This window comes from Neomonachus schauinslandi, chromosome 11 (assembly GCF_002201575.2).
Source record: "Neomonachus schauinslandi chromosome 11, ASM220157v2, whole genome shotgun sequence".
Lineage (NCBI taxonomy): Eukaryota > Metazoa > Chordata > Mammalia > Carnivora > Phocidae > Neomonachus > Neomonachus schauinslandi.
The window spans coordinates 54090201-54116781 of NC_058413.1; the positions used below are offsets into that span (position 1 = coordinate 54090201).

A 26581-nucleotide genomic window follows, 5' to 3' on the forward strand; every position below is an offset into this window, starting at 1 on the left:
GCCTTTAATTTCACTAAACCTTATTTAGATGTGTTCGCATATTCAGAGTGGTTTTGAGTTTATGATTTTCCTTGAGTTTCCATAATTTAGTTTTTCAAATTAACTTAGTAACTCCAGAATATTGCTAGATATGTAATAATATCTATTATTATTGTATTGTAATGTAATAATAACAGTCACTTTCTTTTCCCAAGTAGGTACTTTGTGCCAGTCATTGTAGTAATAGCTTTATGTATGTTTATTTAATCTGATCACAACCTTGCAAGGTAGATATTTCTCTGCATTTATAAGGAAATTCAGACTGAGATTAAAGGTCACCCAACTAGTATGTGGCAGAACCAGGATTCAATTGCTGTTTAGTCTCAAAACACTGCACTTTTTCTTGGGTTAAGGCCTGAAATCCTGGTTTCACTGTTCCTTGATAGAAGCCAGTAGATGATGCCAAAAACAGTGGTTTTGAACTTTTTAATTAAAGATTTTGGAGCTGCTTTGGTTTGTGATCCCTACTTGCAACTGGTATCTTAGTGTGTTAGAGTTGCCATAACAAAAATACCATGCATTGGTTGGCTTATAAACAATAGGAATGCATTTCTCACATTTCTGGAGGCTTGGAAGTCCAAGATCAAGCTGCCGACAGATTCTGTGTCCAGTGGGGACCACATGCTGGTTCATTGATGGCAGTCTTCTTGCTGTGTCGTCACATGGCAGAGGAGGAAGGAAGCTCTGTGGCATGTTTTCTAAGGGCAGTAATCCCATTCATGAAGGCTGTACTCTCATGACCTCATCACCTCCCAAGGCCCACTTCCAAATACCATCACATTGAACGTTAGGATTTAACATGAATTTGGGGCTGGACACAGACATTCAGTCTATAGTACCTGGGTGTGCTTGAGAGGAGTATGTTTTAAAAATCACTGCTTTAGTACATGTTACCATTAGAGAGACTACATAGATTATTAAAACCATTCGTTTTTCAACATGTTTTTGGTTTATCAATAGTACTACATTTCTGTAGTTACCCCTTAACATTTCTACAGAACTTTAACTGAAAGATATATTAGTGCCTTTTGTATTATTTTATGAGATACATTAGGGCAGGGATTAATATTTTCTCTTGATGAGAAAACTAAAATGTTCTTTGACTTGCCTAAAAGCACAGAATCATCAAATGGCAGAAACAGGATTCAAACCCAGACTTCAGATTTTTAGTCCATTGTTACTCTTGTTATACCTTGGTATAGAAATTGTTGTTTAAAGTGCTATAGATCTTTAAAAAAAAAAAAAAAAGTGATAAAAGATTTGAGTTTTTAAGCCCAGCTTGTGTATTTACTTTGGTCAAGTCATTTAACCTCTCATAGTCTTTTTTTCTTTTAATTTCTGCTTACTTTAGAGTTCTGTGAGAATGAGATAATACATGCAAAGCACTTATGCTTCCTGACACACAAGCTCTTAAGGAATGACAACTAATAAATTATGTTATATTGAGAACTGTGAGAAAGGCTTATTCCTTATGAAGTAGAAGCTCGCCTTTCAATTTTTTATGATGTCAGCTTTTTCCCTGTAAGCTTTATATTACTCATATCTGATTAGATAGTCCTTCATTCAACTTCTTAAATTTATAATGATATAAAGCCTTTTACGAAGGCTTTAAGGAGCTATTCACACTAATGGAAAAATAAAGGACAAAGTGAGGTAACTTGCTCAAGCTCACATATTGAGTTACAAATCCTAGGATCTCTGTTTTTGTTACTTATTAGGTTTTTAAAAATTAAAATTCAGGGGCGCCTGGGTGGCTCAGTTGGTTAAGCGTCTGCCTTTGGCTCAGGTCATGATCCCAGGATCCTGGGATCGAGCCCTGCATCTGACTCCCTGCCAGCTGGGAGCTTGCTTCTCTGTCTGCCTGCCACTCCCCTGCTTGCGATCTCTCTCTCTCTCTCTCTCTCTCTCTCTCTGTGTCAAATAAATAAATAAAATCTTTTTCAAAAAAAATTTAAATTCACATAGCATAGAATTTACCCTTTAAGAGTATATAGTTCAGTGGTTTTTAGTAAATTCATGGTTGTACAGTCATTTTCACTAATTTTAGATATTTTCATTATTGCATGAACTACTTACCTGCTAGCAGTTACTTCCCCCTACCCCATTCCCTGGGAACCACTAATCTATTTTCAGTCTTTAAGGATTTGCCTCTTCTGGAGATTTCATATAAATGAGATCATGCACTAAGTGGCCTTTTGTGATTGGCTTCTTTCACTTAGTATGTTTTCAAGATTCATCCATGTTGTAGCATGTTATCAGTACATTACACCTTTTTATTGCTGACTGATACTCCATTGTATGGATATCCCAAATTTTACTTATCAGTTGCTGAACACTTGGGTCGTTTCCATTTTTTTGCTTTTATGAATAATGCTGCTATGAACGTTCACATACAAATCTTTCTGTGGAAATATGTTTGGATTTCCCTTGGGTAAAATCTAAGAATGGAGGGTGCCTGGATGGCTCAGTTGGTTAAGCGACTGCCTTCGGCTCAGGTCATGATCCTGGAGTCCCGGGATCGAGTCCCGCATCGGGCTCCCTGCTCGGCAGGGAGTCTGCTTCTCCCTCTCCCACTCCCCGTTTGTGTTCCCTCTCTCTCTGTGTCTTTCTCTGTCAAATAAATAAATAAAATCTTTAAAAAAAAAAAATCTAAGAATGGAATTGCAGGGTCATATGATAAATTGTGTTTAACTTTTTAAGAAACTGCCAAACTGGGGCGCCTTGGTGGCTCAGACAGTTAAGCGTCTGCCTTCGGCTCAGGTCATGATCTCAGGGTCCTGGGATCGAGCCCTGAGTCAGGCTCCGTGCTTAGCGGGGAGTCGGCTTCTCCCTCTCTGTCCGCCCCTCCCCCCTCTCTCAAATAAATAAATAAAAATCGTTAAAAAAATGATGCCTTGGGGCACCTGAGTGGCTCAGTTAGTTAAGCGTCTGCCTTCAGCTCAGGTCATGATCCCAGGGTACTGGGATCGAGCCCTGCATCGGGCTCCCTGCTCAGCGGGGAGTCTGCTTCTCCCTCTGCCCCCCCAACTTGTGCTCGCTTTCTCTCTCTTGCTCTTTCGCTCCATCTCAAATAAATAAAATCTTTAAAAAAATGATGCCTTTATCATGTACCAAATTTTCACATAGATTTGGATCTGTTACGTTTCTTTTTTTTCCTATTGGCCTGCCTATTTATTTATGTGCCATTACTACACCTTAATTACAGAGGCATTTTTTGATATGTTTTAGGAGATGGTAGAGGTAGCTTACCCCTCATTCTCTTTTAAGATAAACTTTTTTTTTTTAAGTTTGGTTGACACACAATGTTATGTTGGTTTCAGGTGTACAACATAGTGATTCCACAAGTCTGTACTTTATCCTATGCTAAACACAAGTGTAGCTACCATCCATCACCATACAATGCTATAGTACCATTGACTATATTCCCTATGCTGTTCCTCTTATTCCCCGTGACATTTTCATTCCATAACTGGAATCCTGTATCTCCCATTCCCCATACCCATTTTGCCCATCTCCCCATTCCCCTCCTTCTGGCAACCATCAGTTTGTTCTCTGTATTTATGGGTCTTTTTCTGCTTCTTGTTTGTTTATTCATTTGTTTTGTTTTTTAGAGTCCATATATACGTGAAATCATGTGGTATTTGTCTCTCGGTCTTATTTATTTCACTTAGCATAATACTCTCTAGGTCCACCCGTGTTGTTGGCAGATGGCGAGATCTCATTCTTTTTTATGGCTGAGTAATACACAAATAAAGGTTCTAATCAAACTAGTACCAGAAAAAAAAAAGTCCTCAGAGTATTTTTATTGGGATTATGTTAAATATGTAAATTAACTTAGAATAAACATTTTTATGATGTTGAGTCTTTTCTGAGGAAATATGATGTCTTTCAATGTGTATGAATCCCTTTTGAAGGAAAAATATTTCAGATGCCAAGTATTGGCCTAAGTTATATCTAATGTAATGTCAATTATGTACAAAATAAAACTAGGGATAAATTCTTTATGTATAAGTAAATACCATATTACTCTTATATAATTTAAAAAAATCAATAGATAATACTATTTAAATACAGTTGGACCTACAAAACTCCCCAAATTCAAATTAGCAGTATTACATTAATGTGAAATAATCGTATTTGCTATTAACAATTTACTGTGCTCTAAGCCAAAAGGATATTTATTATTAATAGGAAATTCCAGAGTTGATTTAGTCATGCAACTATATCATTGAGGACCCCGTGCATCCTTAATTTTGCCATCCTTAGAAATGTTGGATTTTCCTTTTCTTGCTTGTCATCTTTTGGTTGTAAGATGGCTGCTGCAACTCTACTTTCATCTTATCTTTATTCCATTTTTCCACATAACAAAGGAAGGAACAGAAGCAAAGGCCTCTTCCTAGCTAAGCTTGTCTTTTTTTTACTTCCCTTTCTGGAAAGGGAAATTCCCCAGCCAATTTTTCCCTTAAGTTTCATTGTCCAGAACTGGTTTACATTTGCATTCTAAGACCAATCACTGGCAGTAGGGAATGGAATTACTATGACCGGTTTAGACCAATTCTCATTCATTCCCTTGGGCTGGAGGAAGGATAACAAGGTATTTCCACTAGCTACTAAAACAATCTGAAATTCTGCTAGGAAATAGAGAGTGGTGAGAAGTGGAGAGGAATGTCTAGAGTAGACAGTAAAGGGCATGTAATCCAAGGCCTGATGTTAGCAAGTGGGGGAGACTGATCTTTTGACTGCACATTCTCTACTGTTTTCACTGCAGCACAGGTATAGAAGTAATCGATCTCTTTCTCTCCCCCTTTTCTCCCTTTCCACCTTGTGCCAGGGTTGAGCCCCTTGACCTGAGCACTTCTGAGTAAATGCCCCTTTTTCCATTGTTGCTAGGCTTATTACTAGCAAATCTATTTCTTCTTAGTGTCTGCAAAATTGGATAATTGGATTTTGTTTTTAAACGTAATGAGCCCTCATTACGTTACGTTACTTGATGTCAGATTGGAGAAAACACTTCTGGTTGGTTAGGGAAAACTTATTCCTTCATGTCATAAATTAGTTGTTTGTTTGGTTTTTTTCAGAGAAGAAAGTTTTAATTAATAGTGCTGTTTAAAAACTGTATGCCACACTTAAATGTTCTTCAAAATATAGTTTTGACAACCAGTTCCAAGCACATACTACCAATAAATTTTGATGATTGAATAAGAGGTTATGTTGAGGGGGCACCTGGATGGCTCAGTAGGTTAAGCGTCTGACTCTTGGTTTCAGCTGAGGTCCTGATCTCAGGGTCGTGAGATCAAGCGCTGCATTGGGCTCCAAGCTCAAAGACTCTTCTCACTCTCCCTCTGCCCCCCGCCCCTCCCCCCCGCTCTTGCATGCACATATGCGTGCATGTACTCTCTCTCAAATAAATAAATAAATCTTCAAAAAAAAATGAAAGAGGTTATGTTGAAAATTCCAGTCATCCAAACCATAGGAGAAGGCTGAAGTTGTTTACTATCACTCCTTTTCCACCGTGCATCTATGTGTGTTCTTTGCTATGGACTTTTTCTGGGTGTAAGTGGAAATCCTGTCTTTGTTGCTAATAAGCCATGTGGCTCTGGTCAATTTATCTTTCCTCTTTCTGGGACTCACTATCATGGTGTAGTAGAAAGAGCATTTTGGAAGCAGACATACACTTGAGTTTAAATCCAAGCTCCAGTGCTCCTGAAAGTGGCTCTGGGCAAATCATTTTACATTTGAGACTGTATTTCCTTGTCTTTAAAATGGGGAAACTTTCCTTGCAGAACTCAGAATTCTGTTTGACACATAATAGGCAGCTAATAAATCATTCCTTTCCATAAAGCAAGATTTAGGTTAGATGATCTCTAATAGTCTGATCCAGTGTGTAGTTTTTAGAATCTTTAACTCTGCTGCTTTAATAACATGCCCTTATCACTAGTGATAAACACTCCAAACTGCCGCAACTCAGACAGCCATCTGGTTACCTTCTTTCCATTCCCTTCAAAGTGTTCCTTATGAAGACTTTTTTTTTTTTTTTTTTAAGCAGTGATGCCTTGATTGAAATAGCTGGCTGCAATTAAACTTCAGTATTTTGCCTCCACTACAAGACTCCTAGACTAGAGAATTTGTGACAACAGTGACTAGGACTGCTACTGTGCAGCTCGTGACTCATTCATAACTCCCTTAACAGATTGAAACAGCCTAGTAGATGTTGAAATTATTATGCCTATTTGGATTTGAGACATTCACTTCAAAACATACAACTTCTCTTATTCCTTGTTCTCTAAATGTGCAGGGAAAAATTTTCCTCCCTTCCTCCTATTCTCCCCTCCGCTTCTTTTTTTCCTGAGCAGTTAATCATATAGTTTTGTTGGTGGTGGTCAGATCTCCTAGTAGCATCATCACATAGTAGGCAAGCAGCACATCTCTGCCCCCATAGCCTTCTGTAGTATAACACTTCTCCTTCTGACTTGTAATTATTGGTTGACTGACTACTCTTCAAGACTGGGAGCTTCTTAAGGGGAGAAGTTGTATCTTAATTTCCCTGTTTTCAAGCATGCTGGCTACTTAAGTGCTGACCTGTCTTAGACCTATTTGGCCTCATTTTGTAAGAACAATCTTGTTTCTTCACCAGTTCCATGAAGATGGCATAACTAAACTTATATTCCCTTTCTTCTGAAAGCTGTTTCACTTCATGAAATGATGGAATCTATACTTTATTTTAGCACCAGCACTTAGGCAAATTGTGTTGTGCTTCCAAATACCTTGTCTTAATTTGAAATTTAAAATACTCATATGGTTGAAGCTGATGCCTGCAATTAGTCTCTCTCTCTCTCTTTTTTAAGATTTTATTCATTTGTCAGAGAGAGTACAAACAGGGGGAGCAGCAATCAGAGGGAGAAGCAGGCTCCTCGCCAAGCAAGGAGCCCAAAGTGGGACCCAATTCCAGGACTCTGGGATCATGACCCTAGCCGAAGGCAGACATTTAACAGACTGAGCCACCCAGGCATCCCCAGTTAGTCTCTTACATGTAAAGATTTATGCCTGGTTTTGGTTTTATTTTATAACAATTTATGTCTTCTTTTGTGATTCCCCAAACCTGAAAGCAATTTTATTACTATAAGAGAAAAAGTGTCGGGGCGCCTGGGTGGCTCAGTCGTTAAGCGTCTGCCTTCGGCTCAGGTCATGATCCCGGGGTCCTGGGATCGAGCCCCGCATCGGGCTTCCTGCTCAGCGGGAAGCCTGCTTCTCCCTCTCCCACTCCCCCTGCTTGTGTTCCCTCTCTCGCTGTATCTCTCACTGTCAAATAAATAAAATCTTTAAAAAAAAAGAGAGAGAGAAAAAGTGTCAATTAGCAATTATTTTTGGAAAACCTGCATTTTATAGGATTGGGTTTTTTGCCCTTGCTCAATTTATCCCATATTCTCTAAGAGTGAAGACGATTTTCCAAGGAGATGATACCTGCACATTGGTGACTCTAACTAAAGTGTAGGGATCAGAGCAAGCAGTCTACTGTTAAAGCCTCATGTTCCAGGCAATGGCAGTTCCCTAAATGTTTCTTGAACTTACTAACTGCCAAGTTTATTTTCCTTGCAATGCGTCCCGTTTCACTTTTCTAGTCCTACAAAATCCATGAAGTTCTTTCGGACTATTCTAGCTCATTCACTTGTTCTATTCCTCCTCTGAGCTCTGTTGCACTTTTTGTCATTTCTACTCACTTGTCAATTATTGGGCATTAGTACTTGGTATTGCATTTTTTTAATTGTTACATAAAATTTATCATAATTTTTATGGTAATATAATTTGGCAATTACCATAATTAATTATTATAATTTTATTTTATGGTAAGTTTTTTAACCCCAATAAAATGGAAGGTCTGGAGCGCAGGGGCCTTTGTTTTTATTTCTTTGCATCTTCTACAGTAGCATAGTTAGGTAAATGTTTTTATAAGATTTCATTTAATGGACATGTGGCACACAACATTCGTTTAAAATGAGATCCTAAAGCTTTTCTTGACCACCATTCAGCCTGCAGTGATCTTTCCATTTTCTGTCCTTTCTGTCCTATCATTTATACCAGAGATTGGCAAACTTTTCTGTAAAGGGCCAGATAGTAACCATTTTATGGTTTGCCAGCAGTATAGTTTCTGTAGCAGCTACTCAGCTCTGCTGAGTATGGTGAGAGCAGCCATGGACAATATGTAATTGAATATGATTGTGTTCTAACAATACTTTTTTTGTGGACACTGAAATTGGAATTTCATGTAATTTTCTAATGTTATTTAATATTATTCTTTTTTCTTTTCTCCTAGCTTTTAAAAATGTAAAGACCTTTCTCAGCTCATGAGCCATACAAAAACAGGCAATAGCTGGATTTGCCTGTAGGCCATAGTTTGCCAACCCTATATCAATACTATTTATTTTGTACTTCTGCTGTAGTAGAAAGAATATAGGTTTTAAATCAACAAACTAGGATTCCCTTTCTGGCTTTACTACATACTACTTAACTAGTATAAGCTTGACTTTATTTTCTTAAAATGTGGGCAATACTAAATATAACATTATATGTTAATTATACTTCAATAAAAACTTTTTAAAAATTTTAATGTGGGTAATACTAGCCTTATCAATAAGGCTAGTTGTTTTTGAAAAGAGATAATGTATACGTAGAATCATTAAGTTATAAAACTAGATAATGGAAACCTATTTACTATAATTTATGAATTCTAAGATACATTTCTTTTTGTATTTAAAATTATAGTGTCTTAACAATTGCTGTTGGGGCACCTGGGTGGCTCAGCCATTAAGCGTTGGCCTTCCGCTCAGGTCATGATCCAGGGGTCCTGGGATTGAGCCCTGGGTTGGGCTCTCTGCTCAGCGGGGAGCCTGCTTCTCCCTCTCTCACTCCCCCTCTCACTCCCCTGCTTGTGTTCCCTCTCTTGCTGTCTCTCTCTCTCTGTCAAATAAATAAAATCTTTTAAAAAACACAAAAAACAATCGCTGTTGGTCAAGTAACAGCCTTGTCTTGGTTCTCTCCACTTGTATGAGCAGACACCAAAACCAGCATCAAAACTTGCAAAGTAGGTGTTGGTAGCTTGGAAGAAAATCCTGGAGACAAAAGTGGAGTACTCTCTTAACCACTAAAAACTGAATGGTTGTGAGAAGGAGTGGGTATTCAAGCAGGTGAGTTAAGCATTATTCCTAAAGTTAGATTCAAAAAGTAATACAGCTCTCCACATAACGGTAAAGTGAGCATATGAGCTGGTGTTTAAATTTTAAGAAACATTCCATTACTAATGTTCTTGTGAGGCACAGACGACTATATAATTCAAAGTGATTCAAAATAGAATAGAACTCTCAGTATGAAGAAATTGGTTAGAAATATTTTAAGAGAAATATTCCCTCATTAATACTTAATGAGAGGAAAACTCTCATTTTCCTTTATTTATACCCATAAATGATATATGTTGAATCAGTGTAAGTAAGCAATTTAAAGTGAATTCTAAGTGGTCAGGTGTGTCTTATTTTAATTGGTAGCTTTTTTCTTAGTATATGTAAAATTATAGTTCATCTTACTTTTGACAATACTGTATATATACAGTATTTTATCTGTTCTCCTAACAACTACATTGCGATCTACTTGTTTAGTTTTCTCTAATTTAATTGTAAACTCCTGTGTTTTATTTACTTGTCCCAAAGTGATTAGCACACAGGAGCTCAGTAAACATTTGATGAATGAATGAATGATACTCTAACACAGTGGACACATGATGTTGTTTCCAATAGTTTAAAATTGTCCACCCTGAATTTAGTAGGGAAGGAAGAGCCATAGATTTGTGGAATATAGAAATGAGATTTTAAAACTGTAATTATTGACAATGTGCAAAGATGAACTTGTGCCCTATTTATATCCTTCTATCTTCATTCTATTAAGAAAATTAAAAAAAAGAAAATATAGCTCAGATCATTAGGAGGATTAAATTTAGATAATGCTTGTAAAGTGCTTAGCACAAATACATGAGTGATTTGTTTCATTTAATCCTTCTCACCCCTTTAATTAAATCAGCTTTTCCTTAAGCTTAAGAACCATGGTTCAAGATATATTAAAATCACTTCAAATTCACTTTTCTGTGTTAATCACTTGAACTACATTGTTAATAGCTGAATTTCATCACAAATAGCATTTTATCATATTATATGGCTAAGTAGGCTTGGGGGTAGAACCACCCAGAGAATTTACAAATATTTCATAGTAGTGTTAATCAGAGAAAATATGCTTCAGTTTTCCCAACCATTACTTTACAGACCTTGGGAATATAAACCCATTTTTAAGTTGTAGAATCTCTATACTAACATTTTTCTTACTGAATATCGGGAAGTTTCAATCTCCTATTTGGTAATGAGAGAAATTACTTTCCCAATCCAGATCATTATTTAATAAGGACAGTATTTCAGATTTTTATAACATTTAAGAAAATCTTCACACCAGACATCATCATTGTGAATCCTTCCCTGACCTGATTCCATTCCCATCAGTGTCCCAAACAGGATTGGATGTGCCATCTATGAGTTTTCATGGTATGCTAGGCTTATTTCTGCCCAAGCTTTAGTGTACAGTGACTGTTTCCTTACCTATTTTCTCCTAGGCATGAGCTTTTTGAGGGCAAGAACCAAGTTTTATTCATCAGTGGGAACTTCTGGCCTGCTGATTTCCCAAATGCCCACGAAGTATATCAGGGCCTGCCATAAAGGGCATACTCAAATATCACTTTAATTGAATTGGAATTAAATTAGTTGATTATATAAGCAAATTGGGACTGGAAAGAGGCTCTAGAATTGCCCTAAATATATTTGAAATGAAATACCTTATGAAATATGTCTCATATTCTACATTATTATGGTATTCAGGTGAGTCTGAGAAGGGAGTTAAATGGTGGTTGTTTCTGAACTATATACTTACTAGAGTCTTCTATATGGACTTTTATTGGATTATAAACTCTGACTCCAAACCTGCTTGCCTTCTTCCTGTTGTGGTACTGTCTAAACAGAATAGTAGCTTACATAAGTTCTGATCCCTGAGTACAGCTACAAACATTGATTATAAGAGTAAACAGCTACAATTAGCCCTTGTAAAACATCAAAAAAGCCTTATACTCTGTCTGCTTTCTTGCTTTCATTACTGATATCTCAGTGATTGTGTTTTTGTTTGAGGCCAGATCATTGTACTAAAATTTTCATATTTTTTTTTCTCTTTACTTTTAGGGTTTTGGAAAAATAAATTATTAATTAAGTTGGGTAAGTGGCAGAAATAAAATTGAGAAATTTTTCTAAACCTAAGTAAAGCAGAATTCTTTTATTATCAGAGGTATAAGATTACAGTTCTTCCATGCTGCAGCAATCTGTCTTCATCCATCCATTCAAAATGAAGTATATATATATATTTTTAAAGATTTTATTTATTTTATTTGAGAGAGAGAGAGAGCACATGAGAGGGGGGAGGGTCAGAGGGAGAAGCAGACTCCCTGCTGAGCAGGGAGCCCGATGTGGGACTCGATCCCGGAACTCCAGGATCATGACCTGAGCTGAAGGCAGTCGCTCAACCAACTGAGCCACCCAGGCGCCCCTGAAGTATATATTTTTGTGTGATCTGACTCAGCAGGTTGGAAGTTCCTGTAGACTAAATATCTTATTTGAAAGTGGTCTTAAGTGAGGTAATGATGCAGTTTTGGAATATAGGTGAGGTTCAGTTAGGTGGAGTCCGGAGCCGACGACCAAGAAAGAATTTTTGAGGCGTGTTTGGTGCAAAATGGTGGTTTATTAAAGCACGGGGACAGAACCCGTGGGCAGAAAGAGCTGCTGCCCTGTGGTCTTGAGGAGTGGCTGATTATATACTCAGGAGTTGGGGAGGTGAGGACAAAGGGGGTGTCCAGAAGGACTGTCATATGCTAAAGACTCTCAGGATACTGGAGGCCTGGTTACTGTCAAGCCAAGGTTGTTTTTCCCTCTAATAGGCACTAATATGAAGACAGTTGGGAGTTTCCTGGAGGAATGTTACGTTCCTCCTATCACACGTCCTTGTCAATGGGCTTCAGGTTCAAAAGAAATTCAATTTTATTTACATTTCCTTCTGCCTCAGCCTCCCTTAATTTTATGGAGGAGAGGGTGATGTTAGGGCTTCAGGAAACTGAGTTATGGGTCTCTTGGAAGTTAGGCTATTGATAAGAAAGCTTCTTCCTTGTAAATCACTAGGACATTTTTTTTTTTAAGATTTTATTTATTTATTTGACAGAGACACAGCGAGAGAGGGAATACAAGCAGGGGTAGTGGGAGAGGGAGAAGCAGGCTTCCCGCGGAGCAGGGAGCCCGATGTGGGACTCGATCCCAGGACTCTGGGATCATGACCTGAGCTGAAGGCAGACGCTTAACAACTGAGCCACCCAGGCGCCCCTCTCTAGGACATTTGTAAACTGAGGGAGACTCCTGTCCTGCAGGACTGTGCTCTCTATCAGTTAACCATTTGTTTTTCCTTTAGGGCAGCCAGGAGTGCTTGAGGAATGTCACATACATCCCAAAGTGTGGGGGGAGGGGTGTAGGGTGCCAGCTTCGGCTTTGTCCTAAGCTTGCCTTCTGTTCCCTCATCAGTAAGCCTTCATTCAGTTGCTTGAAACCACATCATATATGGAGCCGTAAGTATCCTGTCCTGTCTAATGCATGACATTGTGGTAAATGCTATTTTCATTTTTGGATTCCATGATGCCCAATTAACAACATTCACCAGTGGCTAACAAAGAAAACTAATAGGAATAGAATCTAGGATTTCAATCCCCTGGTAAATCATCAGTATTTATTAACTTAGAGCTCTTTAAAGATTTATTTATTTATTTGACAGAGAGAGAGAACACAAGCAGGGGGAGTGGGAGAGGGAGAAGCAGGCTTCCTGCAGAGCAGGGAGCCCAATGCGGGGCTCGATCCCAGGACTGGGATTATGACCTGAGCCGAAGGCAGACGCTTAACGACTGAGCCACCCAGGCGCCCCAACTTAGAGCTCTTTAAAATGGCCTCTTATGTTCTCTCTTTGTGAATGGCATCAGAGAAACTTGAAAGTTGTCTTTGATTCTTCCTTCTCACTCCACCTTCCTGCTCTGTCCCATTGCCATCTACATTTGTAAACCTTGACTTTTTCTTTTTTTTTTTTTTTTGTTTTATTTATTTATTTGACAGAGACACAGCGAGAGAGGGAACACAAGCAGGGGGAGTGGGAGAGGGAAAAGCAGGATTCCCTCTGAGCAGGGAGCCTGATGCAGGATTCGATCCCAGGACCCTGGGATCATGACCTGAGCCGAAGGCAGACACTTAACGGCTGAGCGCCCCAACCTTGACTTTTTCTTTAGTCTCCGTGGTACTCAGGCTTGCTGCTAGGGCCCTCTGCCAGTCACTACCGCCACAGCAGGAACTAATCCTCTTTCACCTCTTCCTGGGGATTTCTGCTTGCTCATTGCTAGCTTGGGTGATTTCAAGAATGGAGAACCTAGTATTATTTTGAGGGTAGTATTGAAAACTGAAGGAAGTAACCCTGAGAATAAGATTTTAGCTCAGCTGCTTTGTGTCTTGGATGAGTTATTTAACTTCCCTTGGCTTTAGTTTTCTCATTTGCAAAATAGGAATGGCTACCCCAGAGAGTTGTTGTGGAAATTAATTCATTTATTTATCTCCATTCTCTTATCAAATCCTATTAATTTATGGTAGAGTAATTTGGAAAAAGGAATACTACCAAAGGACAAATAGAGGAGAGAAGATAGATAGGCTACCAAGATTTAGGAAGATAGCAAATTGACTGTTAACTAACAGAGAAGAGCAAACTGAAAACTACCTACAGAAGGAGAATGAAAGTACAGGCTAATCCATATCATAACCCCATACAGGCTCAGGAATTGTAGGTGCTAAGTACCTTGGAAAGGGGGCTAAAGCAGGAGGATTGATTGAAAATCTGTATAAAGCAGCTTTAGACTCCCAGATCTCCTTTCCCTCAGTGTGACAGTTAACTTCTAGAGAAAATGAACCAGAGTGTCTCTGGACTCAGAGTAGGTATGTGACAACAAAGGTAAAGCAACAGGATGAGAGCAGGGGTTAAGCGAAGATATACATTCTGTCTTCTAGACACACCCATGGCTTGCTCCCTCACTTTCAGGTCTTTGCTTAAAGGTGCCTTCCCTAACCACCTGATTTAAAACTACAGCCCTTCCTAACCCCGCATTTGTTGTCCCCCTCCCCCCACCCTTCACCCCCCGGCTTAATTTTTTTCCGTGACACCACTACCTGACAAATTTTTACTTATGTCTCCTTCTATTGGAGTGCAAACACCAGAATAGTAGGGAGTTTTGTCTGTTTTGTTCACTGAAGTATCCCCAGTACTTAAAATAGTATCTTGTAGGTGCTCAGTGAATGTTTGTTGAATGAGTAAACAAATGAGACTATTCAGATCTTTTCCCAGAAGGTTAACAGCTAGTCTTTTTTTTTTTTTTTTTTTTAAGATTTCACTTATTTATATGACAGAGAAAGACACAGCGAGAGAGGGAACACAAGCAAGGGGAGTGGGAGAGGGAGAAGCAGGCTTCCCGCCGAGCAGGGAGCCTGACGCGGGGCTTGATCCCAGGACCCTGGGATCATGACCTGAGCTGAAGGCAGACGCCCAACGACTGAGCCACCCAGGCACCCCTAACAGCTAGTCTTATGTCCCCAGGCAGGAGATTGGAGGATTTCTGTCTGGAGAAATGACTGGCCTAAGAGAAAAGACAAGCATTGATGTTTGGGAGAAGAGTCCCCTATTTAAAAGGTTACATCTCTACTTATTAACTGTATAGTCATATTCAATAGTCAGCAAGCCCTGTTCTCTCATAGAATCACCAGTTATCCAGGGAAAGCCTTTAACACAAAAGACAGATACCAAGGCAAAATGAGAAAAAGGAAATAATAATGCATAGAACAAAAGAAAATCCTAAAAAAAGCTAGTATCTCTTGTCAGAGAGACAAGAGACAATATGGTATCTATGAAACAAGAATAAGACGCTCTTTTAAAAAAGGGGGGGACCTGGTTTCAGAGAACAAGAAATAGCTGTTGAGAATGAAATTATGTATAGTAGATATAAATTCAGTAGAAGAGAAAGTTTAAGGAATCTTCTAGACAGTCGCATGTTCTAGTTTAAGATTAAAATTTAGAAATATGGGAGATAAAAAGATTCTTAGTAAAAAAAATCTCAACAATAGCACCTTGCTTAGAAGATGATAGAAAAATGCCTTAAATTTTGAGAATATCTAGCCTAGAATTGATTTGGCTAGTATCTGCCTACAACATCTTTGTCTCTTTTACATAGTATATAGCTGGAATTAAAAAAAAAAAAATCTCCTCTGAGGATATTTGTTTCAGATCAGCTTCATTTTTTTGCATGGATTATCCTAGAGAATATTCTAGTGAGTTTAGTCTATCCTTGATATATTTGGGTTTATTTCTTTGATCTTATTTTGTATTTTGTTCCATCTGACCTGGCTTCTCATTCTATTTTTTTAAATTTATAATCTATTCTTTGAGTGGTTACCTTAACATTTTTTGGTAACAGTTTTATTGAGATGAAGTTCACATGTCATACAACTGACCCATTTAGAGTATACATTTTTTTTTAGCATGGTGACATAGTTCCACAATGAATTTTGCAACATGTTCAGCACCCTAAAAAGAAATCCTCATACCCATTAGCAGTCAGCCCTCAGGTTCCCTCAAACCTCCCAGCCCTAGGCATCTACTAATCTAATTCCTATCTATAGATTTACCTAATTTGGACATTTACCATAATGGAATTATATAGTGTATGTGATCTTTTGTGATTGGCCTCTTTCACTCAACATAGTATTTTCACTCAACAAGTTGAGCAGGTTGTTAAACTTCATTCCTTTTTATTGACGAATGATATTCCGTTGTTTGGATATGAGATTTTATTTATCCATTCAGTGGTTGATGGACATTTGAGTTGTTTCTACATTTTAGCTATTACAAACAGTGCCGCTGTGAACATTCGTATACATGTTTTAAGGTGGACATTTGTTTTCATTTCCCTTGGGTATACCTAGGAGTGAAATTGCTGGATCACATGGTATCTCTCAGTGTTTAATCTTTTGAGGAACTGACAAACTATTTTCCAAAGCGGCTGCACCATTTTATATTCTCATCAGCAATATATGTGGGTTCTAATTTTCCACATCCTTAGCAATACTTGTTATTATTGATCTTTTTGTTTATAGCCATCCTGGTTGTGTAAAGTGGTTCTTCATTGTGGTTTTGATTTGCATTTCTCTAGTAACTAATGATGCTGTATATTTTTTTATGTTCTTATTGGCCATTTGTAGCTGTTCTCTGGAGAAATGTGTATTCTAATCATTTGCTCATCTTAAAAAATGGGTTATTAGTTTATACTGAGTTGTGAGTTTTTTATATATTCTAGATATAAGTCCCTTATCAGATCTATGATTTGCAAGTGCTTTCTTCCACTCTGTGGGTTGTCTTTTCATGTTTTTGATGGTGTCCTTTGAAGCACAAACATATTTAATTTTGATAAGTTCAATTTATCTTTTCTTGTGCTTTTGGTATCATAGCTATGAAGCCATTGCCTAACCCAGAATCATGAAGATTTATGCTTATGTTTTCTTCTTGGAGTTTTATAGTTTTAACTCTTTATCTGTTGGTCTGTGATCCATTTTAAGTTAATTTCTGTGTATGATGTGAGGAATGGGTCCACTTTCATTCCCTTGTATGTGAATATCTAATGAAAAGACTCCTCTTTCCCTACTGACTTATCTTGGCATTCTTTTCAGGGATCAATTGATCATAAATGTTTAGATTCATTTCTTAACTCTCAATTCCATATTGATTTATATATCTGTCCATATATCAGTACCACACTGTCTGGATTACTGTAGCTCTGTAGTAAGTTTTGAAATCATGAAGTATGAGTCTTCCAACTTTGTCTTTCTTTAAAAAAATTGTTTTGACTATTTTGGGTTCCTTGAATTTCCATATGAATTTTAGGATAAGCTTGTCAATTTCTGCAAAGAAGCCAGATGTAGTCTTGATAGGTATTGCTTCGAATCCGTAAATCATTTTCGGGAGCATTGCCATTTTAACAATATTAAATCTTCTGATTCATGAATGTGGCAGGTGCCTTTGTATTTATTTATGCCTTCTTAAATTTCTTTCAGCAACATTATGTAGTTTTCAGTGTATAAGTGTTGCATTTCTTTGTTTAAATTTATTTCTAAGTATTTTTTTCTGATCAATGATATTATAAATGAAATTGTTTTCTTAATTTCATTTTGGATTGTTCATTGCAAAGTTATAGAAATACAATTGATTTTTGTATATTGATCTTGTGTTTTGCGACCTTAGTGAATTTGTTAACCAGTTCTTATAGTTTTTTTTAATGGATTTCTTAGATTTTGCCCGAGGCATTTAAACATGAGTACTTAATCTATAGAAGTCCCAAGTTTAATCAATATTCCTGACATTGTTCCGAAATAATACAAAGACTTTAGAAATCTGTGGCAGCCAGAATAACGGCACCTCAAAGATGCTCAGGTTCTATCTATAAAATATTTATTATTTTACATGGCAGAGGAAAATTAAGGTTGTTAATCAGTTGACTTTGAAATAGATTATCCTGGGGCGCCTGGGTGGCTCAGTTGGTTAAGCATCTGCCTTCTGCTCAGGTCATGATCCCAGGGTCCTGGGATCGAGTCCCTTATTGGGCTCCCAGCTCAGTGGGGAGCCTGCTTCTCCCTCTCTGCTGCTCCCCATCTTGTGCTCTCTCTGTCAAATAAATAAATAAAATATTAAAAATAAAATAGATTATCCTGAATTGGGGTGGGCCCAATGTAATCACATATGTCCTTTATTTTTTTAAAGTTTTATACTAAAACTATAATATCTAGTTTTTTTTTTTACAAATTGTTAGACATAATAATTCATCTCTCTGTTAGTTCAAAATTTTAGAATTGACTTGGATTCTACTATCAGTCATCTTCCATATCTTGAACATTCCTGAGATTTGTTGATTGCCTTTTTTAAAGGTCTTTCTATGTTTTCCTCCTTTTTAATTCCATTACCAGTCTAGACTCCCCTCTTCTTTTTGTTTTTTTAATTTTATTTTATTATGTTATGTTAGTCATCTTACATCATTAGTTTTTGATGTAGTGTTCCATGAATTATTGTTTGCGTATAACACCCAGTGCTCCATTCAGTATGTGCCCTCCTTAATACCCATCACCAGGCTAACCCATCCCCACACCCCCCTCCCCTCTAAAACCCTCAGCTTGTTTCTCAGAGTCCATAGTCTCTCATGGTTCGTCTCCCCCTTCGATTTCCCCCCCCTTCATTTTTCCCTTCCTACTATCTTGTTTTAGAGGTACAGGTCTGTGATTCATCAGTCTTACACAGTTCACAGTGCTCACCATAGCACATACCCTCCCCAATACCCATCACCCAGCCATCCCATCCCTCCCACCCCCCACCACTCCAGCAACCCTCAGTTTGTTTCCTGAGATTAAGTATTCCTCATATCAGTGAGATCATACGATATATGTCTTTCACAGATTGACTTATTTCGCTTAGCATAATACCCTCTAGTTCCATCCATGTCGTTGCAAATGGCAAGATTTTTTGGTGGCTGCATAATATTCCATTGTATGTATGTATTGTATGTATGTGTATATATACATGACATTTTCTTTATCCATTCATCTGTTGTTGGACATCTTGGCTCTTTCCATAGTTTGGCTGTTGTGGACATTGCTGCTATAAACATTGGTGTGCACGTACCCCTTCGGATCACTACATTTGTATCTTTGGGGTAAATACCCAGTAGTGCAATTGCTGGGTCGTACGGCAGCTTCTATTTTCGACTTTTTGAGGAACCTCCATACTGTTTTCCAGAGTGACTGCACCAGCTTGCATTCCCACCAACAGTGTAGGAGGGTTCCCCTTTCTCTGCATCCTCCCCATCATCTGTTGTTTCCTGACTTGTTAATTTTAGCCCTTCTGACTGGTGTAAGGTTGTATCTCATTGAGGTTTTGATTTGGATTTCCCTGATGCGGAGTGATGTTGAGCACCTTCTCATGTGTCTGTTGGCCATTTGGGTGTCTTCTTTGGAAAAAATGTCTGTTCATGTCTTCTGCCCATTTCTTGATTGGATTATTTGTTCTTTGGGTGTCGAGTTTGAGAAGTACTTTATAGATTGTGGATACTAGCCCTTTATCTGATATGTCATTTGCAAATATCTTTTCCTATTCTGTCGGTTGTCTTTTGGTTTTGTTGACTGTTTCCTTTTCTGTGCAAAAGCTTTTTATCTTGATGAAGTCCCAATAGTTCATTTTTGCCCTTGCTTCCCTTGCCTTTGGCGATGTTTCTAGGAAGAAGTTGCTGCTGCTGAGGTGGAAGAGGTTGCTGCCTGTGTTCTCCTCTAGGATTTTGATGGATTCCTGTCTCACATTTAATAGACTCCCCTCTTCTAAGCAGGTTACTGCAGCAACATTTTTTTCCCAGAATCAAGTCCATCCTGGACCTTTCGCCACATTGACTTTTCTGAAATACTTTAATCTGAACCATCCAAACTCTTCCCAGGATCAAGTCCATCTTGGACCTTTCGACACATTGACTTTTCTGAAATACTTTAATCTGAACCATCCATACTCTATCAGACTTTTGGGACCCTAACACACAAATAACAGAAAAAGAACATATATTCCCCACCTTATTATATCTAATATCATTCTTTCTCCATGATCTGCTTTTAGTTCTATCAGCTTTTTTTAGTTTTTCAGAACCATTGTACTTATTTCTACCTTGTTGCATTTAGCTATTTTTGTGTGTTTTTTATCAGTGTTCCCTATGATAGGCACCATACTGGGTCCTTATTTGTGCCCTTCTGCCTGCCTGACATGTCTTCCTTACCCTTCCCTATTTCTATCAGTCCAAATTCTGTCTAGCCTTCAATGCCTAGCTTAACTGTTATTTTTTCTTTGAAGCCCTTTTTTATTTCCCAAACTAAAAGTAATCTTTTTTTTTTTTTTAAACTAATCTTTATTCCCTCCTTTGAACATTCACAGCACTTTAGCTATACCTCTTCAGGCATTTAACTCTACCTTATGTTAGATATTTACATATTTAACATTAGCTTCTTTTTTTTTTTTAAAGATTTTATTTATTTATTTGACAGAGAGAGACACAGCGGGAGAGGGAACACAGCAGGGGGCAGGGGGAGTGGGAGAGGGAAAAGCAGGCTTCCCGCGGAGCAGGGAGCCCGATGTGGGGCTCAGTCCCAGGACCCTGGGATCATGACCTGAGCCGAAGGCAGACGTGCTTAACCGACTGAGCCACCCAGGAGCCCCTTAACATTGGCTTCTTAAGAGCAGAGGCATTGTATCACTAGTTTTATAATTATCCCAGCATCTCCTATCATCCCACCTCAGTTCCAGCCTGATACATATAACAGGTTCTTGGTGAATAAATCCGCATTTTTAAAGTATAAATTAACCTTGGGACACCTGTGTGGCTCAGTTAGTTAAACGTCCAACTCTTGACTTCAGCTCAGGTGATGATCTTAGGGTCATGAGATCAAGTCCTGCCTTGGCCTCCGTGCTGGGTGTGGAGCCTGCTTAAGATTCTCTCTCTCTCTCCCTCTTCCCCTTCCCCCATTTTGTTCCCTTTCTCTCTCTCTTAAAAAATTATAAAGTATATATTAACTTTGTTATGCTTTTGCAAGTTTTTTTATTACTTCAAAATTCTTCCATTATGACTCCAGGGAGAAAAAAAGTCATTAATTTATTTAAAAATTATAACTAAAAAGCCTACATGGGCTGTAATGACTATAAAATAGGTAGGCATAGAATAAAAAGCAAACTATTTTTTTTTTGAAGATTTTATTTATTTATTTGACAGAGAGACACAGCGAGAGAGGGAACGCAAGGATGGGGAGTGGGAGAGGGAGAAGCAGGCTTCCCACTGAGCCGGGAGCCCGATGCGGGGCTCGAGCCCAGGGCCCTGGGATCATGACCTGAGCCGAAGGCAGGCGCTTAACAATTGAGCCACCCAGGCGCCCCAAAAGCAAACTGTTTTTAAAAAGAACTAAAACTACATCCCTAAAATACAGAATATTCTTTCTGACTAGAATGTAAAGATCAATGTAAGATCCTTGCTATCTACTTCATGTCTAACATTGGTTGCAAAATTCCTGAACTTGTAGAGGATATAAACAATTAGATTTTCAAAGGAGTATCCCAGAAAAATTTCTGTGCAAGTAGGAACAACCTTTGGAGGTATAGATTACAGGCTGTTTAACAAGATGTGAATTACTCATATGTTGGTATACATTGGGTAGTCCCTAGAACTTTTTTTTTTCTTAATGAAGGGAATTAGAAGTGGAAGGTGTTCTAGGAATAATTTCTACTTATACAAACTAGTGATTTTTTCTGGTCCCTGGCTAACTTGAGAAGTTTGTGTGAGCTTTGCAAAGACTCTGAAAAGGAAATTTCTGATAATATATTCTAAAGCCTTATTACTTTTCAGAAGCATAAAGAGAAAAAAAGGATCTGAGAATTAATATAGCACTGGGGTAAAGAGCAGAGGCTTTGAAGAGTGATGGAATTGGATTTGAATCCTGTCACTGCCACTTACTTAGTAGTTAGTTCTATAACCTTGGGTAAGTTACTTCATATCTCTAAATCTGTTATATGTGTAATGGGGGTAAAAATAACTCAAGAGTTTTATGAGGATTAAATGGAATCATGCCTGTAAATTACTTGGCAGAGTGATTCACTGTTGTTGCACAGTAAATGTTAGATACTATTACTGTGATGATACCCTAGGGCCAGACATTAAAAATTCATCCATAGATCCTTAGAATCCATTATGACATGTTTGACATGCCATGTGTGGTGGTTATACTCAAAATTAGTATATGCATAGGTGGATTTGTGAGTGACTAATGAGTCAGTAGAATTAAGAATTCTACTTTTAGTTTTCCAGTAGGAACTCAAGTGCAACCAGCAAACCAGAAAAAATAGGTCTGGGTTGAAGTTGGAGTTTACTTCTGCATAGGCAGTTTTTCTATTAGGAGATAGGATTTTACTCATTTACGGAGCAACTACTAAATGCCAGTTGTATTAGATTCCTTTAAAAGGTATGTTATTTGGGGCACCTGGGTAGCTCAGTCAGTTAAGTGTCCAACTCTTGGTTTCAGCTCGGGTCATGAGATCGGCCCCATGTCAAGCCCCCCACAGAGTGTGGAGCCTGCTTAAGATTCTCTCCCTCTCCCCGCTCCCCCTTACTTCTCCCCCCCCCCCCACGGACATGTGCTCTCTCTAAAAACAAAAAATGAAAGAAAGAAAAATCATATTTTGTTAGTTGCTATAATCCAAGGCAGAAAGAATTTAAATAATTTGAATTTGCCCAAATCCATACTGTAACTGTTAGGGATTTGCAGGGTATTATAGGGAAATGGTAGGAACTGTGAGGAATTTGAACTCTACTCTCATTCCGAATCATTTACCTTTGTATTCCTAGCACCCCTCTTTCAACTTGGGGAACTTTAAAAATGATCAGTGCCTATGCCACACTTCAAGCCATTTAAAGCAATTTTAGAAGTGAAACCCAAGCATCAGTATTTTTAAAAGCTGCTTATTGTTATATGGATTGAGAACTACTGATCTGTTCAATGCCATAAGAGAGTAGATGTTCAATAAATGTTTGATTGTTGAAAGAATATATACCTAATGGTGCAGTTGCTCCATTGTAATTCCCATATTATAGTCAACCTAGAGTGCTTTTGTACTAACTTAAGTCTTTCAAAGGGGCTTTGCATTATACTTCGTATATATTCTCAATTTGCCCCCATGGCGTATATAGGAAGATACTTGGCAGGAGGTAACGTTTTGCTGCTGACAGAATTCTGAATTTCCTCCATTACTGAGGAAAATAGGTATGGAAATAGGGTAAGGCTCAGGGTTCCTTTCTTGTATTTCATCCAAGGTTGAAGACATAGGTTGTAAATAGACATTTACTGGTTATTTTTGTTTTAGAATAATTTTTTAAAAATAATTTGTGGTTCAAAAATCAAAAGATAGAAAGGGATGTACATTGAAAATTGTCCCTCTCATCTCCCAGGCATAGTTCCCCTGCCAGGATATATCAAATGTTACATCAATATTCTTCCAGAGATATCCTAAACGTATATAAGCAATTATATTTACACATACTTCCCATTTTTACCCAAAAGTAGTATGGTGCATCGTTTGTTTACTTAACAGTATCTATATACAAAGAATATAATCAGCATATAATTGCTTTCATCTTTTTATAACTAAATATTATTTCTCTGTGTACCACAACTTATTTTCATCTATCACCTGTTGATGGATATTTAAGTTGTTTCTAATTTTTCTCTTTTATAAACAATGCTACATTAAATAGATAAGTCATTTCACTTCTGCATGAGCATATCTTTGGATAAATTCCTAGAAGTTAAGGCATTGCCAGTTTGCCTTTTATGAAGGTTGTATATTGATGGGTTGGAAATAATAAAAACATGAAATAATGTGAGGGATTAAAAATATAAAGAAGCAATAGTGACCAAAAATGACTATTGCAGGAATGATATTAAAATGGCTTGAGAGGATAGGAATGAGCCGATAGCCAAGAACAAGGAGAGAGAACTAGTAGGTTTTGTGGTGTATATACACGAGATATATTTGTGATTAAAATATACTAATGAATTTTTTAAAATCCTAACAATTTTACTCTTAAATCTTAACTTGAACTTTTTAAAACACATCTTTAATGTGATGCTTTCTGTATGAAAACTGATCATTCTTTAAGAGATAATACCCTTGGAATTTTCATTTCATATTTACATTTAGCATTTATCGATCAAGATTTTATCTTTTCATGCATAACTATTTTTTACACGAACTCTCTCTCTCTTTTTTTTTCCTTAGCCCTGGAAGAAAGCGAGACTTTTCCCCTGTTTCTTGGAGTCAGTACTTTGAGTCCATGGAAGATGTAGAAGTAGAAAATGAAACTGGCAAGGATATATCCTTTGCAAAATGGTTTATTCTTTAGCAAGCTTATAATGCTAAGAAGACATATTCAGGTTCTTTAGTCCTGCTGTTTATCTCATTTTTATTCCCCACCTGTATTTGTACAGCATGGAATTTAACCTGTAAGTCTATGTCAATATCGTACTTGGATATAATTGTCTAATGCATGGGGAAAGGATTAAGAATTAAATTCCTGAAACTGATATACCTCTTAAGGGCCCAGGGGAAGTTTTCATGAATCAGGTGAGTTGAATCAGTTTAGTGTCTAGAAACCAGGGACCAAATATACTCATTAGGGCAAAGGGAATCTTTTTTTTTGTCCCCATTGAAGAAGTGGTCATACTGGCTCCATGCTTCAAAAACAGGTTTGGTATTTCAGAAACTTTTATTTAAGTGTCTCTTAAGTTTGGAAGTCTGCAACTTTACGTAAAGCCTGGTGTACTGCCTGAGTTTTCTAATCAGTATTATTAACTATTAAATAATCAATCAAAAACTTCAGTGAGCAAAAGCTTAGATATATTATCTTTAACTATTCATACACTTTTCGAGTTTACAAGAGTGGTTCAGAGGGTCCTGTCCTACTCCTTCTGCATGGAGGAGGCCATTCTGCCCTTTCCTGGGCTGTGTTCACGGTAAGTAAGTAGTTGATAATAGCGCAATCATTGTTCTCTTCTGGATGAATTTGACTAACCTAATTCTTCCTTCTGTGTTCATTCATATAGCTTGATATAAGAATGGTAGGGGTGTGAGTTGATTGTGAATATTTTTCATGTTAGGCCCAAGATCACCTGTTCTTTAAAGTTCTTAACTGGGGTAAGCTTTAGTGCATGAATTCTTCAAACATTTTATAAAATGTTCTATATATATTGCCTTGGGATGAAGGAGATGGGATTTGTTCCTGGTCAAACGTGGGGGTCTGTATCTAAGTAATCTAAGAATAGATAAGCAGAAATATTCTGTTCAGGTTCTTTAGGTAGAGATAATGTCTATCCTTTATTTGTCTCCTTCATAGACCCTAGTGTAGTACTTTGCACATGGAGATGTTTCATAATTATTTGGAAAGATTTTTTTCTTTTTTAAAATAATGCTTTATATTTTAATGATACTTGTGAGCTACTGGGAAGTAAACAATATTTAGTTGATGATACCCTTGTCTAGAGTAGAAGATGTATGTCTATGTCAGTGCTACCAGTTCTAGATCTTCCTGATGTTCTTGACTCTGTGCAAGGAGAGGTGCTGCTAAGGAAAATACTAGCAACATTCCTATTTAAAATGAAATTGTTCTTTCTTCTGGCTTATATCAGGGAGATGTACATACTTCCTCTGTTTACCACTAAGGAGTCTGAGGTACAGAAAATGGGAGCAAGTGGGAATGCAGTACTAGGTAACTGGAGCTAGATGGCTATGGAATTGAGGAGGGCCCTGAACATACCATTATGTTCCTGGCAGCAGGATTACTGGGAATAGTTCTCAACACATAGGCACTTACTCATCTGTTATTAAATTATTAAATAATTTGATTCCTATCTTGTTTGCTACTTCCTTTCAAAGTAGCAAACTTCAGGACATAGCTGTTTGATTTGCCTCTAAGTGCCAGGCTCCTTCATCTCCCTACACCTGTGTCATCCAATAGAAATATAATGCAAACCATATATGTAGGTTTTTCGCCACATATGTAATTTTAAATCTAGTCGAGACATAAAATAGGTAAAAAGAAACAGGTGAATTGTTTTTAATAATATATATCTTATTTAACCCATTGTACCCAAAGTATTATCATTTTAATAGATAATCAGTATAAAATTTACTACTGAGATATTTCACTTTATTTTTTATACTGTCTTTGAAATTCAGTATGTATTATAGGCACTTATAACACAGCTCAGTTTGGACTCGCCACATTTCACATTTAGTAGCATCACTTTGATCATTTACATTACTCAGCTAGGTAACTAGATTGTGAGGTGAAGACCATGGGTTAGTTATGCCTGGCACATAATTGTATGCTCAAGGAATGTTTCTTGAATGAATGAGTAACGGCATCACATGCCTGTTCCTAATGTAGCAACTATAGTAGTAAGCATATGTAGTATAGTAGTAAGTAAATGTACTCTGGTTGCCCTGAACCAATAGAACAAGCCATGTAAGCCTTTATTCTCCAAATACAGTCTTCTTATACTTTAAGGTTTCTTTGAAAATTATGTAAAATAATGGACTATGAAAACTGTAAATTTTAAAGTCATGTACAAATATTATAATAAGTGATTTGTTGACATATATTGATATTAAATATTTTTATCTCATAGAAATGATGAAATAACATGGAAAGTGACTGTCATAGAGGAGGTGATTGATAAATAACTGCTGACATTATTATACATGTTATTGTAGAGGAAATCTCTAGTTC

At 37.5% G+C, this 26581-nt stretch overlaps 1 protein-coding gene across 2 annotated transcripts in view; it reads left to right on the plus strand.

Moving 5' to 3' along the window:
* PPME1 (protein phosphatase methylesterase 1) overlaps positions 1 to 26581 on the plus strand; it is an 81250-nt gene that overhangs the window by 3643 nt on the left and 51026 nt on the right. For both annotated transcript variants that reach the window (XM_021704724.1, XM_044919678.1), the window contains exons 2-3: positions 24073 to 24166; positions 24714 to 24806. In XM_021704724.1, the coding sequence (XP_021560399.1) occupies positions 24073 to 24166; positions 24714 to 24806 (187 nt within the window). The remainder of the gene's footprint in view (positions 1 to 24072; positions 24167 to 24713; positions 24807 to 26581) is intronic.